At 33.5% G+C, this 16535-nt stretch overlaps 1 protein-coding gene across 2 annotated transcripts in view; it reads right to left on the reverse strand.

Moving 5' to 3' along the window:
* Positions 1-16507, reverse strand: part of KNTC1 (kinetochore associated 1) — a 37382-nt gene extending 20875 nt beyond the window's left edge. The window contains exons 1-31 of one of the 2 annotated variants that reach the window (XM_068653825.1): positions 16380-16503; positions 15845-15982; positions 15613-15733; positions 15116-15231; positions 14667-14739; positions 14228-14305; positions 13635-13669; positions 13293-13403; positions 12606-12699; positions 12194-12246; positions 11840-11952; positions 11087-11141; positions 10398-10496; positions 9541-9584; positions 9366-9431; positions 9196-9271; positions 8507-8632; positions 8304-8393; positions 7676-7741; positions 7119-7180; positions 6687-6798; positions 5801-5944; positions 5519-5575; positions 5336-5437; positions 4430-4546; positions 3773-3916; positions 3377-3475; positions 2830-2933; positions 2575-2680; positions 1618-1752; positions 744-863 (exon numbers count right to left, since the gene is read on the reverse strand). In XM_068653825.1, the coding sequence (XP_068509926.1) occupies positions 744-863; positions 1618-1752; positions 2575-2680; positions 2830-2933; positions 3377-3475; positions 3773-3916; positions 4430-4546; positions 5336-5437; positions 5519-5575; positions 5801-5944; positions 6687-6798; positions 7119-7180; positions 7676-7741; positions 8304-8393; positions 8507-8632; positions 9196-9271; positions 9366-9431; positions 9541-9584; positions 10398-10496; positions 11087-11141; positions 11840-11952; positions 12194-12246; positions 12606-12699; positions 13293-13403; positions 13635-13669; positions 14228-14305; positions 14667-14739; positions 15116-15231; positions 15613-15733; positions 15845-15976 (2850 nt within the window). In that variant the 5' untranslated portion in view covers positions 15977-15982; positions 16380-16503. Of the gene's footprint in view, positions 1-743; positions 864-1617; positions 1753-2574; positions 2681-2829; positions 2934-3376; positions 3476-3772; positions 3917-4429; positions 4547-5335; positions 5438-5518; positions 5576-5800; positions 5945-6686; positions 6799-7118; positions 7181-7675; positions 7742-8303; positions 8394-8506; positions 8633-9195; positions 9272-9365; positions 9432-9540; positions 9585-10397; positions 10497-11086; positions 11142-11839; positions 11953-12193; positions 12247-12605; positions 12700-13292; positions 13404-13634; positions 13670-14227; positions 14306-14666; positions 14740-15115; positions 15232-15612; positions 15734-15844; positions 15983-16379 lie in introns of both variants that reach the window. The other variant, XM_068653826.1, reaches the window with a different exon arrangement.
* Positions 16508-16535: the final 28 nt, after the last annotated feature.

Genomic DNA, 16535 nt, shown 5'->3' on the forward strand with positions numbered 1-16535 from the left:
AGAGGTTAACACTTTGCTTGGCCAGTAACAGACAGTGACCCTCGGCCACCACTCTATTAATGTAGTATGCAATGCTCTACAAATGTCTTAGCAACAATTTTCAGCTCTAAAATACTATTAGTTGAAAAGCAGGGGAATAAAAAATTACTGTAAATAAGCATCTTTTATAGAAATAGCATATATTTCATAGCTCTCTGTTAGCTCTCACACAAGATTTGAGAAATCCCCACTCTTCTTTTGTTCTTCCTTCCCCTTAACAGAATAACTTCATGAAACAACTGTTAACAAAAATTCTCTTCTGTGGTTACAAGAGTGATGTGTACGGTCTACTTGGAAGCCTTGAACCACTTTGGTGTGTGGCAAAACCACATTTACAATTTTTAAATGGGTATTTTCCAAGCAATCAAAGAAAGAACTGGAAGACACAGAGGATTAGAGGGACAAAAATGCAGCAGGATTTATAAATGATTAACTAAATTCAATTAGCCAAGCCACTTTGTGCATATGTCTTTAAAAATAACATAAATGTATAGCAACCATAATCAGAATAAATTCAAGTTGGAAGACACTTTAACAGGTTACCTAGTCTGACCTCCTGCTCAAAGCAGAAACAGTAGCTGATTTCCATTTTGCTGGAAGATAGTTTTTACATTTTCACCTCCTACCTTTTTTTAAGCATCTTGGTAAGAACGATATTTAAAATAATTAACGCATACATTTTACAGTGTGAAATGATGTAGTACCTCTTCAGAATTATCTGCTTTATTCTGTAGTACCAGTGTTCCCCATACAGTCAATCTCTCTGCAACTTTCTCAGCTTCAGCAAGAGTCAGAGATTTTAACAGAGTCAGAGATTCCTCTCCCTGGAAAAAAAAAAAAGAAAAAAGTAAGAAATAATCAAAACAGAAAATCATCTGCTTATGGAAAAGCTGTTATATATGCTTATGATTATATGTAGTTATGATACTGAGTAGTTTTTTAGTAAAATTTTATGTCTCTCAGTAAAATTTGTGTTTCCTTGCTAAGGTAGGTATTTGCTCTAACAGGCCAATTAAAATACAGTTTTGTTAATGGGCAATTATGCAGTGTTTTTAAAACATGCTTTGGTTATCAAGAATATCACAACCTAATAAGACAGAAGTGTTAACATGAGGAACTCTTTGCAAAGGGGTTAATTTTATTCTTTTAATCAAAAAGACCCCTTTTTGAGAGGGTAGAGGAGATCCCAATAAAATAACCAGAGATAACCACAGGGTATAAAAGTAATTACACATACAGTAACGCAGCAAGTAAAGTTACATGTTTCAAAACATTATGTGAATACACGTAGAGACTTCAATTCCAAGCTTGTCTTCTCTATGTGGGACATTATTTTTGTCTTTTCTTTTTTCCTCAACAAATAAGGGATGGCTCATGATGTTTAAAATGCTGAGAGTGGTTGAATTTTTAGTGTTAAGTACAGGCAGCTATATGTGCAATTAAAAGAACAGAAATAAAACAAGGATATGTCAACTGTGTACAAGGTTTCAGCAAGCAGTGGGACTGTTGCTACCGTTTTGAAAATAGGCCACATTGTCTTTAAATATTGAGATCAACTGACATGAAATATTTTAGTACCCTTTCTTTGTCAATCAGGTCTATCATCCTCAGAATGTAGACTTCCATGGTGGGCAACATATATGCTGATACAATTTTCAAAGCATCCTCCAAAGAAGTAGGAGTATCTTGTTTAAGAATGTATTTCACCAGCCTCTGTGAGAAGAGATACGGAATTTAATTTGTTGATTTATACAATAACAAGGGAAATCACTTACACACTCTGCATTGTAATTGTACAGTTCATACCAAGCAAGTTATCTAGAAGTTTAAGAATTCTGTCTGTAGATAAAACTTGATTAAAGCATAACTGGGAGAAGAATAGGCTTGAGGAAGAGAATCATGTAGTTAGAACACATGTATGAATTACCCTTGGAATGGTCAAAATTCAGGGATCTTATCTGGCTCCACGTGATAGCACAGAACTTTTCTATAAATGTTCATGTTTTCTACCTAGCAAAGGGGAGATGCTAAAAAACGGGTATTGCTTGTGTCCTTAGCAGAAATCAGATCTGAAGGCCTTAGAGAACTATTTTTTCCATTTTGTTAGCTCCCCTCTCTTTTATTTTTATAAAACTCTATTATCAGTTCTGTACTAATCAATTTGGGCTGCCTGAGATAAGCTGCTAAAACTTAACAAAAACAAACATATAAAAGCACTTAAAAAAGCAGTAACTAAGTAAAAGATGAATGTATTTCAAGTATAAAGAAATCAAACTAAAAATCACATGAAATTCTTGAAAATAAATTTGAGACTGGATTTAAGAATTTTTGATCAGTTTAGATCCATGTCCTCTTTAAGAAAAACGCAGTGCAAGGTAGTTATGAAGTCTGAACACAGCAAGAGAAGTGGATATTGATAACAAGTGGAAGCCATCCATTGCCAAGCTCTTTTGCAAAATCTGGCTTCTAATAGCTTATAAAAATGCATGCAGGTATTTTTCTTTAATAGAAATAAGAGATGTGATGATCATTTACCATTATCATCTGCTTGTCCTTTAAAAGATTAGTATCTCTTATCCCATAAGCTCGCAAAAGCTTCTTCATCTCCATCAGTCGGTAACTTTCCTGCAGTAACTTTACTCTGTGGACAAATGAGACTCCTATTAATGCGTTTGCTACCTACACCTATATTATTTGATAACCTCAATACATCAGACACATTTATTTATTTTTAATCTAGCTGAAATGTGCACAAAAAACTGAGGCATAGACTACAGGATGTTGCCTTACTTGACATGATCCATTTCCAAATGCTGTTTTACCAGCTGCTCCACTGCTCCACTCCACGGTACCATAGCACCATGCATTATCTGCAGAACTGCATCAAATTTCAGCTATAAAAAGAACATAAAGAGCTTAGTTCTCAAAACGAGTTACAAGATAATCTCTTGAAGTATTGTTCACCCATGATTCCTTTAGGCAAGCATTTTATTTCCTAACTGAATCTCCACTTGCACAAGGGGCATTCATTATCATAATAAGACGTGTCAAATTAGATTAGAAAATGGTTATAGTAATTTGTGACACTGTAGGGCTTCAGCTTCAGACATACCAAAGTTGGTGAGCTTTCTATGTGATGACATCAAAACTACAATTAGATTCTCAAGCAAAGAATATCACATGGCAGATTACTAACAGAATAAAAAGACAGCACAGTATTTTCTCCTCATACCACTGATATAAAAAATGTACTCATGTACTTATGTAAAAATTGTGTGTTACATTCTGAATTGATGTATTAGAGCCCCTTGATGCCTATTTTGTTAAAGATACTTACATCTGTATCGGAGATACAGCCAATGACGGCTATTGCCTTTGCCTCCCATGCAGTTTCAAATACTGAAGTAGACCGTGTACAACAACGTTCAAGCAAATCCTGTATATTTTGATAAAAAATATTAGGATATTTGAATTCATAAAAACAGGAATATTTTAGAATATAAATAACAATTAAAACTTGTTTGGACATTAAGGGACAGATTTGGCTATCTTCCTGTGTATCTGTTAATGCCTTTTACTGAAAGTTACTATTTCCGTAATATTTGTTGACAGTAAACTAATTTGAAAAGTAGTTCTAAAATTCAGGTGTAAATGAATAAAAACAGCTATCAAATTTGTTTTTTGCTTACTCATTTCCAAATATCTTTCTTCAAAATAAAGAATATACGGGTACCTTTATATACTGTAAAAGAAGTTCATCCTTTTGTAGATTGTGTTCACAGAGGTAGGGTTTTATAAACTTATCCAAAATGGATGGGACAAGTTCTGGTGCCAAAATTTTATCAAACATACGAAACACAATAGTAGTTGCATTTTCCTAGGCAGCAAATATAAAAATGCCATATTAGAACATTACATGTCAGAATATGATCTTTCATATCACTAATGACTAACTAAATATCCAGTGCCTGTTTAAATCAATTGAATGATTTCAGGACCTAGCATCTCAGTTTAGCTCACATAAAAGCAAACACCCAATATATTTCTTTTACAAAGTTGTGGTTCAGTTGTACTTTTTAATTTCTTGGTTGCTAATGCTTGCTTCACATGTCTGTATATATGACCTGTACTGAACTGCCAATCATCATGTTTAAGCCCTACCTTTTCATGGTATGTTGTTACATTATGTATTTATACCCGCTGTTGAAACAAAAATTTACAACAAATGCAACATATCAAATAGCCTTAGCAGCTTACAAACACAAGTTTAACTAATCCCACCAAAATTTCAGGTTTCCTTTTGTCTAACTTCCAATTGTTTGCTATAGGATTTTTCTCCTCAGAACAATCCAGTACACAAAAGCACTTCGTAAAGTGTCTGCAGAATTACCTTTTCAAAATCACAGAGTGCCAGCTTGCAGTTGTATTTTCTGTACAGATTTATCAATTCTTGTAAATCATTTACCAGCTTCTTTAACCTACGTACCTCTTCACAGTCACCACATCTCTGAAACAGTGTTTAGAAATTGAAACATTAGAAGATTTGCTGCAATTTCCCATTTTGGATGCCTTATAACCTTGGAGATTTTATGGATCTACATGCCAAACCTTTGCCTGGCATACAATGAAAAAAATAAGGTACATGTTGAAAGTGGAACTTAGCAGAGTAAACTTTCCTACTTGCATTATGTGCTTCAAATCCAGGATTCACAAATTTAAGACAGATCTAAATAATACAGTACGTTAACGTTTTCAATTTGTAAAATGCACAGCTGGTTAGCTTAAAGCTTTATCTTTCTCCACATTCATTGTACCACTGTTACAGATGCTAGTATACCTAGGATATACAACATACAGAATTTATATCTGTTTACACACATGCAGTATTCATAACCTTAGAACTAGCTGATGATGTTAATGTTTTTTCCAGGCCACAAACGCATATTTAATTGCGATCAATTTCCAAAAATCCTGACAGAAATGAGACATGTTTCTAACTGAGGTTCCTAAGTATCTTTATTGAAATTTAAGTGTTTTGTAGCACATTACAGAACATTCAAGAATGTGAATTGTATTTAAACTATTAATATATCTGTTAAAGTGTATATGTATTGCACTGCTTTATTTCCCCCCTCCACTCTTTAAACTGAAGATGATTGAAACTCAGTTCCTTCCTTACATTGAAGTCATTCATTTTTCACCAAAAAGCAATAGTGACCCAATTCTGATCTAACTCTTGCAGAGAACATATGTTCTGAGGTTTCTGAATAGCAAATCCTTAATCCACATTTCTTACCAAAGGAGTCCACTGGCCAAAAGTTGTCATTCCCATTTCACCTCGATTCTTACTTGTAAAAAAAACCTCTGCCATTTGGAGTCCATTTTCTGGCCAATTTGCCTGTCCAAAAAGTTGACATTAGCAAACTGTATTATAAATATAGAAATACAAGACACATGAAGTTTCTGCAGTGCAACTTACCTTATCAGTTAATTCAAGGTTTCGAGCGCCTTGTTCCAGCCATTTTGCTAATATTTTCTGCAAGAAATATAGTTACAGGTAGAATTATACTATCTACCAAAGCAAAGTTTGCTATTATAAATTTGTTTTAAAAATAATTTAAAATTATTTTTAACTGTAGGGAAGACTGTACGGTAAAGAGAGGAGAATAAGGTTCTGACATTCAAAAATAAAACTTCTGTAGGTCTGACTATGTAATTAGTTTGAGAAGAATACATTTCACATTTATTAAATTAGTTTTACCTGTTCCTTCGGCACAACTCTTCTTAAGAAAGGAATCACAACATTTTTAAGCCACAAACATAGCTCATCCAAAGGAACAGTGACATGGATGGCATTCAGTAAATTCTCCAGCATTTTCTCATCAAAGCTGCTTTCAAAATCTGCCTAAAATTTAAAACAGAACAATTATAGATTTATGGAGTATGTGTAAATCAGATAATTTGTAAAGCTGCTTCACCAACAGGTAGAGGCAGTAGAATTCACAAATATAAGAAGAAAAATTTCAGCAGCCATAGATAGGATTAAAAAAAAATAGCTCTGTTCAAACAGACTAGAGTTTCATCTTAAGATACAACTGAAGCTTTTTCTTTTTTTTCATTCTTTTTTTTTTCTTCAAAATTATGGTGTAAGGATCGTGTCTTTTACTTACTATACTTACATGGCCTATAGTTTTGTCTTATTAAGAAAACAACGTAGACCTGAAAGCTCTGCACTAATGAATATAGCAGCGCGTAGCCACTATTATGAACATGTCATTCAGAGTAAAGAGTCCATGTGATTTGTTAGCCAGCAAGTGTCCACTGAAAAATTCTATGACAGCTGTGCTCCCAAGGAGTATTGAAGATTATAGTCACCACAGAATAAATTAAGGATCATCATTCTTCAGACCTAGAAATATATATTCTGACATCATATATACTAGTTTATTCTTAGATCGATAGGAAATTCAGCCTTTTAAGGAGTGAGATGAAAATGGAATCATAGTGACAAAAGATGAGATTCTGCATTTGCTTCTTTGGGGAGCTGTTTTGTAACAGCATTGGTCTGATTCTGTTAAAGAAGGATGGAAGACTTAAGGTAATTAACATTCCCTGTAAATACCAAAGACAGGTTTATGCCATTTTACCTGATGTCTAAGCCAGAGGTACTGTGCACAACGGAAATTTCCTTCTTCTAGCTGAAAAATGATATTCCTGAAAATGTCTTCATTGTTTAGGAATTCTGTCCAAGCAATACCACTAGAAATAAGAGGAGAAAAAGAAAATCTGGTTTTTTAAGTATCAATATTAAAGGATATGGAGATGGAGAACCTCAAAACTTTTCTAGCTCATACTATATGCTCTAAGAGAAAAGAGTGTTAGATTGTGCATGTGTGCATACGTGTATAAAATCACACCCCTTCTGCATATGTTGAAAAAAATATTATACAAATTCTATAAAATTATACAAAAAAATATACAAAATAGTGCAACAAACGATATATATTGTAACATATACGCTGAACCTCTCTGAAATCTCCCTTCACCACAGTGAATTAACAAAATTAACAAAAGCAAACCTGAATTTCTCTACTCCAAAAGCTCCATAGAAAGTCGTAAGCCTTGCCTGAGCTCTCAATACCTGAATGAAGACAGAAGGTTGAGGTCAATATTTGCCTTACTAAACAGTAACCATTACACGGTTAGATCTAACTACCATAAAGAGGAAGAATGGAAGAAAATAAAGGCTTCTCAAGAATTTCAGTTAAATATATGTGTAACATATATAAGTTTGTTTAATAAAGCATTAATACAAAATTTCAATTTCACAAATAGTTTACATGGATTCTCTTTGAAGGTGGATGATTGCTGTCCAATATACAACAGGACTAAATAAGAAATAAAATACTTAAAAGAGTACCTAAGAAAGCTTCTGCCTCTGTCTTCTAGAACACTCCTAAATGAATCTAAGACTGAAGGAATCGCTTAACCCTGAAGTTTGTCAATGCTTTGGTTCTCTTTCATACTTTAAAATATAATAGTTTTTAGACTTTTAAAATGTTTAACAATACAGTTTTTAAAACTCTACATCATAATAGTGCATTTCATAGTGCAAGGCCAAGAAATTCATCCTCACCTCAGTTATGGATACTGGAGTCCCATCAGATGGTAGAACAATGGTTTTATCATCTTTCTTCAAGATCTGAAACAAACACATGAAGTAGATAGGCTGACAACTCTGTTGATGCAGAACATGCCAAAAACAGTACTATGAATTTAATGAAGACACTAACAAAAACTTAGTACATCTATGAACTCCTCCATAAACCAGAGTCTTTATTCCACAATGTTAGACTTTGATTGGATTTCAATACGGATGCAGGATCAGACAGATAACATGTACCTCTCTGATTCTGTTTAAGTTAACAAAGGCTAAAATAATTAAAACAAAAAAGGTGACATATTTTGAAATTTTACTCCACAAATTAGTATTGAAAAAGAACTCATAAAGACTACTCAAAACTAAAACCCTCTTTCTGGTGCGAAAATAGAACTGTAACCCCTTTCTTGCCTTTAAGCAATAGCAAGAATGAAGTTGCAACAAGTCTTGATTCTTCTTCACATTTTATAACACAATTTATAATGCAGCTTTTTGAATGACTGTAACTGGTTTGAAGGTGTCCCGCCTCTCAAGTTGTACAGGAGAATGTAATAGCAATGGGCAACAGTAAACAATCGAATTTAAACAAGCAAAAACCACTTACTCTGACTTTAGCATAGTTTAGCATGTCTTGAGTGGTTTCATATAGTGGCCATGGAGCATTTATGCAGTAATCCACAACAAATTGGCTATCCTGTTTGAGTAAGGAAACAACTGAAATTAATTCCAAGCTCCTTTATGATTATTCTGCTAGGGAAACAGATCAGGGTTAAAAAAATAAAAATGAAATATGAAAATTAAGGAGACCTGAATTTTATGCAGATTTTCTTTGGCTTCATTCACAAGATCCAGCCAGACTTCTTGCCCATAACTCCCAACAGAAGCGGAAGCTAGCTTCTCTAAAATAGCGTTTGCTTTCACTTTGTATACAAGCTGTTTAAATAAAAAAAAAACAAAAACCAGTTTTAAGTCTGATACACTTCATCTTAAAACAGAGGACTCTGCCTAAAGCTGAAAACTCTACATTTTCCTCCACATTGTTTTTGAGATTCAGTGTCCATATGCATTAAATGCTTTGAAAAAAAAATAAAAGCAGAGGGAACACATACTTCATACACAATCTTTTAAAGTTATACCTTCTACCTTCAGCTCTGAGTGTCTATAAGATTGTAGAAAAAAAAATCAAATGGATCAAAAACCTGTAAAGAAATCTTTAAATTAGTAAGAATGCCTATATATAAAATAAAAATACGAAGATGACCATATAGAAATGCTTTAAATTCTAATTGATCATTAATTTATTATTAAATATGGTGGATTTACAATAAATTCTGGTTATCAGCAATTTCTTAGGGAAATGTTCCACTTCAAGGTACATTCAATAGACTTATGTATCTATTAGTGTTTTCTGATGAACTATTGGGTAAGAAACTTACTTGTAAGTTCAGTTACGTTAATCAATTTCCAAATGTATTTATCAAGCACAAGCAACTTACCTCAACATCAAGTCCAAACTGAATTGCAAAATTCTCAGCCTCAGTGAATTTGTGTTTGTGAAGTAAGCGACTTAGTCTGGGGGAGGGATAAAGTAAAACACACTAATTTAACATAAATGCCAAACTACAGATGAGGAAAAAAAAAAAAAAAGCTTCAAGGAAAAGAGTACCTGTTTTCTGGCAAGGCTTCAGTTAAACTTCTCATCACAACAACAGAAACTGGGCCTTCAGCAGATCTGAGGATGAGAGGGAACTATGTGAGTTCAACTCTAAAACAACTAGATGTAGAAGTAATCTGCATTTTTATGCAACAGTAAGCTGGTAATATACAAAACATTATCTTACATCTGATGATTTTCATGAATTCCTTCCAAGAAGTATATTGTATCCTGTAGCAATATGACAACAGAAATCATTAAGTGGTAGAAGATATCAATTAAAAAAAAAAGAGAGAATGAGAATCAAAACTGCAATGCATAAGGTGTTCTTTAACTTTTTAATCTGGAAACAACCTACTGCCTTTCTCTCAGAAAGAGTATTTTTCTTTTATGTTTACCACATTAATTCCTGGATGGTTTCCACCTTCTAAAATTTCTGAGGGCCTTTCATCAGCTTTCTATTTTATTGCTTATCAGATCCAGAGCTTACTAGATTTATTTTCACGATTCCAGTTATCCAGTTAAGAGGCACTGCTTAGACTTCTGACTTGGTATCGTCTCACATACCCACTCCACCTCAACAGTCTTTATAGCATTCTTAATTCATGAAGTTCACACTGTCCTTTTGCAACCTTCTTGCTTTGTTAAACTTTTCACAAGAAAGCAGTTTAAATAGAAACTAAGTAGTTCTGTCATCTAAACTTATGTAAGTCCCAAGGAAACCCAGAGCATTTTTCTATGCTGAGACAATTTAAGACTTAATACAGTGTTTTGCTGTAGCAGTAGCAAGAAAAACTGGCAGGAGTATGAAACGTTCTAACAGGCCAGAGACATAGAATTAAACTGTCCAATTTGCTATGTTATCTTTTTCTCCATCCTTAGGGGACATCAATTAATCTTTCTTGCACATTTTCTGCACAGTTTCTAGCACAAATTGGTTCTAATCTAAACAAGAATAACACAGTATGCTTTTTAATACTTATACCTATTAAAACAATTGTATTTCTTCAAAGAAAAGCAACAACAAAAAAAATCAACACATACTGTACCAATCCAACTTTGAACAAGTGAAGAAACAACAGATATTTCCAAAGAATAGAGCTGTTGCATAGCAGGCAATGCAAAAACCATTAAACTTCTCATCTATATATTAAAAAAAAAAAAAAAAAAGAAACAAACATCAGAAATAAATGATACTGAGACACTAGTGACAAGTGATTTTTGAGAATTATTTCTGTATTCTTATGATTAATTCTACAATTTGAGAAGGTTTAATGAAGTTTTAGATCTTGTCACATATAAATAGTCAGGCTTCATTGAAAATCTTCGATAGTGTTCATCCTGGCTTTCTACTTCAATTAACACCCTTGGTTGTACATGGAGGTAGTTACTGAATACAGCAGTACTATATAGATACAGATACTATGCTAAAAGAAATCTGTGAAGGTATATGAGACAATAATATTTTTTTTCTTTTTTTCCTACCTGTCTACTATTAAAAAAAAAAGCAATCAAAACCAAACCAAATCAAACAAACAAACAAATAAAAAACACCAAAAAAAAAAAAACAAAACCAAACAAACAACAACAACAAAAAAAAGTCTATGTGTCAAGACATTGCAACAATCCCCACTATATCCTAAGAGCTAGTTCCATCTCATTTTTTTGACTTTGGCCTCCTGAGAACACGTGCTTAACAACTGAGGAACAGAATATAGATAAAGAGAATCTACCTGTTTGTTAGTGGGTGTTGTCATGGCTATCAGTTTAACATTGTCAAGTCCTTGCCTATAGAAAGAAAGACAGAATGGAAGAAAAGAGAACAAAGAATACTGTATCACTCTTATTTAAAACTGGGGAGTTTTGTTCTGAGTTTTATAAAATTCAGTTTTCTATTGAAACTGGTACATTTTAAAACCATATAGCTCATCCCAAAATAACAGTCTTTTAGCATGTAGAGGATACATTCAACTAATGACATTTTAAAGTTTTTCAAATGTATACAGTCCTTATTTTTTAAATTGGCACAAAGTAATGGAAAAAGTCAAGAGTCTTCTCTTCTAACCTTAATTGCCATTAATTCATTCATACCCGTAACTCCAGATTTTGATTTTTTACATCTGTGGAACATAGATCTTACTATTTATCCATCCCAAAGAAAGACAAACACCAAACAAAACATCAGACGACTTGCAGGCAATATTATACGACTTATTACACCTTATTTGAGATGGGCATTTCCAAAATGATGCAGGTTACGTACAATCTTCCTTAGCAGTAAAAATAGATAGAACAACAACAAAAAGGCAGAAAACATCAAGCCGAGCTAACAATACTAACAAGTTCAACATTTTGTCCTGAATAGAAAGATTTCAAAGATTTCTATAAAGTCTATTACCGTAGAAAATCAAGCATCTGTTGCACATTTCCTGTAACTATAGACAACTTCAGATTTTTCAGAACTGGTGCTACAACACTTTACTTACTGTACAACTGAAGAAGAATCTGACTCCGTAGTGAGAAGAAATTCTTCAATATGTATTAAAGACCAATCCCAAATTAAAGTAAGAGAATAAACATCCCACATGCTTAAGATATTCTGCATAAAAAATAAAATTAAAAAAAAAAATAAAAAAACAGATATGGAGTTCATATTTGGTCTTTATTGAGCAGAATATTAAAGCTTAAATAATGACTAGGAGTAGGTTAACATAAAAAGTAAGGTCAAGATCACCAAAGATAAGCATCTTTATTTAATAGAAACATGTTTTAAAGAATATTTTTATAAACTCTTTCTAAAACATTGTAAAATGAAGACTAAGCCAAACTGTCACACATACCTCTGTATCTAAAACAAACAGAAGATTGTCAAGAACTTGAAGTTTCACTGCATCTAAAAGAAATAATACACATTCATCCAAATTTACTATTTTTCTTGAAAAATGTATTTGAAGCAAAAAAAAATTTTACACTGTAGAACCAAGCATTGGAAACGTACAGATGTTTAATCTCCACAACTTCACTGTGAAGTTCCATTAGCATTTTTGCTTAAACAGAACCATGATTTACATGTATAAAGTTAAACTCAATTTTGAAACAAAATTGGGCTGTACTTTTACAAGAGGTATTCCAGTTGGTATATGTGTATACTGTTACTAAAAACCAGCAAGATAACTGATGTCTTATTTTCAGAAGTTAAATATGAATTCTACACTTGCCTATAAAAAGAAAAAAAAATGTTTATTTTTTTACCTTTGATCAGACTTGAATCAGCAAAACTTCGAACAGACACCAGGCTACTGCTGGGGTCTATCTCCCATTTGGAGAGTACATAATCACCTTTACCCTGGCAGTAAACGAAAGTAAAATGGGGTTACATGTTAGAAATTTGTCCACTGACAACTTTACTTCTCCAGTTGACCTTTTACTTATAAAACTCTTGAAAATTGCAACATTAACTTTATTGTCAGTGAACGCATATGTTTAAAAAGTCTTTTTTTAGTTATTGTTGTTTGTTTGTTTTTAAATTTGGTAATAACCTTAATTGTTATTTTGGCAAACCTTTGTTGAATGTGAACCTCTTGCCAATTTTGGCTCTCTCTCTAAGCCCAAGGGCAAGACTCTAAATCTACCCTGTATGAGCTAGGAATTACACTGATTTACTAAAGTCATGCAGACAGGGTAAAAATGTTTTCCCCCCATCCTTCACACCTGATCCAGTTCTGAAGTGATAACAGTTATTTATTTTTTTTTCTATTAAGAAAAAGACAGAAAAACTGATAACCTTTAAATGTACAATGAAGGAAATTAAAGAGAAAAAGTCTTAGTGCAAAAAAAAAAAGCCCTTTTAAAACCAGCTAGACATAAATTTTGTTGCAGATCAATAAATGCCATCATTGATCCCATAACAATTATTATAAACGTTCTATTACTACTTACCCCAATTATCAAATGGATTTTATTCACCGAGTTACATATCACAAAATTCTGACAGCCAAGGCTGTGATACTCTTCTGTGGGAATGAAAGCTGTCTTTATCTCTCCTTGCAACTATAGAGGTAGAAGATGAAGGTAAAGCAAACAAAATAGAAAGAAAGAAAAAGTTACATATAAAAAACAGGTGAATTTTGAACTTCTCGCTTCTCCATGAACAGAAAAAATAATCACCACAATTATGAATTGTTAATGATGAACTGGTAAGTAGTCAATAGAACACAACAAAGTTTTGTTACAAACTTTGCACTTCAACACGGATGTTACAGATTAGCAGGTATTTCGTACCTTCTTTGCCACAATCATATCCATCTTGTCAATTGCTACATTAAAAAAAGCATAGATAAAACCAAATTAATATTAAATATTTTTTCAACTGAAAAAAACACCACTAAATTTCACTTAGGATAGTTTATCCTAACCTGACTATTCTGGAAAAAAAAAAAAAGAAAAAAAAAAAAAAAAAAAAAAGATCTCCAGCCACTGTCTTTGACAGTTTCTATTTCTATTGACCACATTATGGAACTCCAGAAAATCTGAACTATGTTTAGCTACACAGACAGCATTAAATTAGTTATTCCCAATATTCTTCGGTGCAGTTCAAATTGATATTGCAACTTAAAACCCCGCTTGCATAATATTCAGTACTTTCTCAAAACCACTGAATAATAGGAACACAAGCGAAAGGGATTTTTGGAAGAGTGAAAAAATAATAAAATTATTGAACTAATTGTATATTGGATTCCCTTTAAAAAGCATAGAGGGCTATGCAGAAAATCCCAAGTCAATACCTTAATCCCCTTTGAAAGATGCATGAAAAAGCTATTTAGCACAGCTGTTCCTCTCAAATTGAAATCCCAGTTGGTTTGTAAATATCTTACCTTCTTGTGTTTTAGCAAGTGGGAGACACATAATGCAAAAAAAACCCTTCCTTGTGAGAATGAACATATGATAAACACCTAAAAAAAAAATCCAACAAAATACACATATTGAGCTTGACTATTCAGTAACTGTAAGGAGACTTGCTTAAAGATAGGAAACTGAAATAACTGGCAAAAAAAATAAATAAATAAATTCTGACCAAATATTTCTAAACAAATATTTTGTCACTTTCAATTGAATTTTCAGCTTTCCAAAAGCGATTGTCTTTCCAATATTTTCAAGGACCTGCAGATAAAGCCCACTGAACTAAAAGTACATCTAAAGTTTGAAATGCAAATTAAATCTGCATCTGATTTATTTTGTAGCTTCTTTAAGAAATATTAAATGGGACCAAAATGACAAATACAGAGACAAGAAAAGAAAAATTAAAGTGCTTACCTGCATCTGCTTTATCTTTCTCAATAAAGAGATTTAAGTAAGTCTTTTCACTTGAAGATGATTCAACCAAAATCTAAGATGGAATCAACATAAAGAATATTATTGTGTTTTATCTGGGAAAAAAGTAAAAACAATGACCAAAAAAAACCACCACCATAACAACAACAAAACATTTTTATTTGAAATACTGATCATCAGCTCAAACTTTAAGCTTTTCTCTTTCATGAAGAACTTACTATTGCTTATACATACCATTCCTAAATATAATTTGCTAATTTGTTACTTATGGCAGCAAGTAATCTGTTTGTTCAAACTAGAAGATGTGTTCAAAACACAGGAATATTTATATTTTGATATATTGGAGAAAGAAAGAAAGAAAGAAACAAATCCAAAGAACTCCAAAGAAATTCTAGGCTTTCAGCAAAATTAGGACAGAACAAGTACTATACCTTAGTCAGCAAGGTTTGTTTTGATGGAATATGAATAAGATGTAAATTGCCACTTCTCTCACCAACGACAAGAAATTGTCTTTCTTGACACATACCAACTACATCCACATTAGTATCTGAAAAAGATATCAAAATGTCAGCTTACATGATTTTTATTAGTAAACATTCATGTCTGAAACATAGGAAGTAGACAATACAGCATTCCAGATTTCTTCAGAGTTACTTACTTTTATAAAACAAAGTACAGGAAAGGACATGCAGAGGGTGGCTTCACTATCCATTATTCCCATTGCAGTGAAAAGTTAACAAGCATTCTAGTTAAATTGTTAAGGTAATAGCTTGTTAATGACATACAGAATCATGTTTTATTGTTTAGTTATTCACTATAATACCTCTATGGTAGGTAGATACACAAGATACTTGCTGTATTATACAAAAACAGTTGTCTTTAAAAGTCAGTTTTGACTTTTAATTTAATTCTAAGGTAGTGAACTTACCAAACTGAATGTGCAGCTGAAGAGACTGCCCAGTGCTGTCAAGAAGAGCCACTGATCTGTCAACGACGATAATGCTGCCATCCCTCGAGTTGCATGCGTACAGCTGGGGATTAGCTAAAACCTGAAAAGAAAAAGATTGTTACATGTAATAACTGAATCACTTTACAAAACACATCAAAGAAGTTGTCATAGCTATTAAGAAATAGAAAAAGGCAGTTTTCATGAATTCTACCTTTTCTGAAGATGTTATCTGAAGTAGCGCATCCACTTGGTACAACGCACTTCCACATTCATGTCCTATGCATACAGTGAGCTGCTCGCTTCCTGTGTCATCATTGACAAGAATTTCTATGTCATTCCACATTCTGACCTGCGATAAACATATAGGCAACATGCTGAAAAGTAGGATTTTGAAAAGATATATGAACGCGTACAGATTATAATTTTTATTATTGTTGTGGTTTTGCCTGGAGGAGAATTGGAATAAACCTTGTAAAGGCGTGCACAGAGAAAACAAAACCTGAGTATTGAGAGCAATGAACAAACAGATGAAGAAAACTTAAATTGTGAGAGGAATTAAAGAAATAGAAGAAAATTTAAGGCTAAGAGCCACGAATCCCAGCTGATGACCCGGCGTGCCTGACAAACGCAGCTCAAGACAGGCATTTTCACACCCTGAGGTGGATAAAATCCAAAGGCAGAAACCCCCTGCCCCACAGCAGCCCCCTGTCCCCATGTTCCCCCCCTCTGTCGCCTTGTCCCCTCACCGAGCCACCGCCGCCCCCCTCAGCCACCTCAGGCTTTCAAATTGGCGGGAGCGCTGCTGCCGCTACGGGTCGCGGCGTGGGCCACGCTTCTTCCACCCGCGAGCTCCTCCCGCCCAGCCGTTGCTAGGACACGGCCTCGCCCTCCTCCCCCCTCCC

This window comes from Anas acuta, chromosome 17 (assembly GCF_963932015.1).
Source record: "Anas acuta chromosome 17, bAnaAcu1.1, whole genome shotgun sequence".
Lineage (NCBI taxonomy): Eukaryota > Metazoa > Chordata > Aves > Anseriformes > Anatidae > Anas > Anas acuta.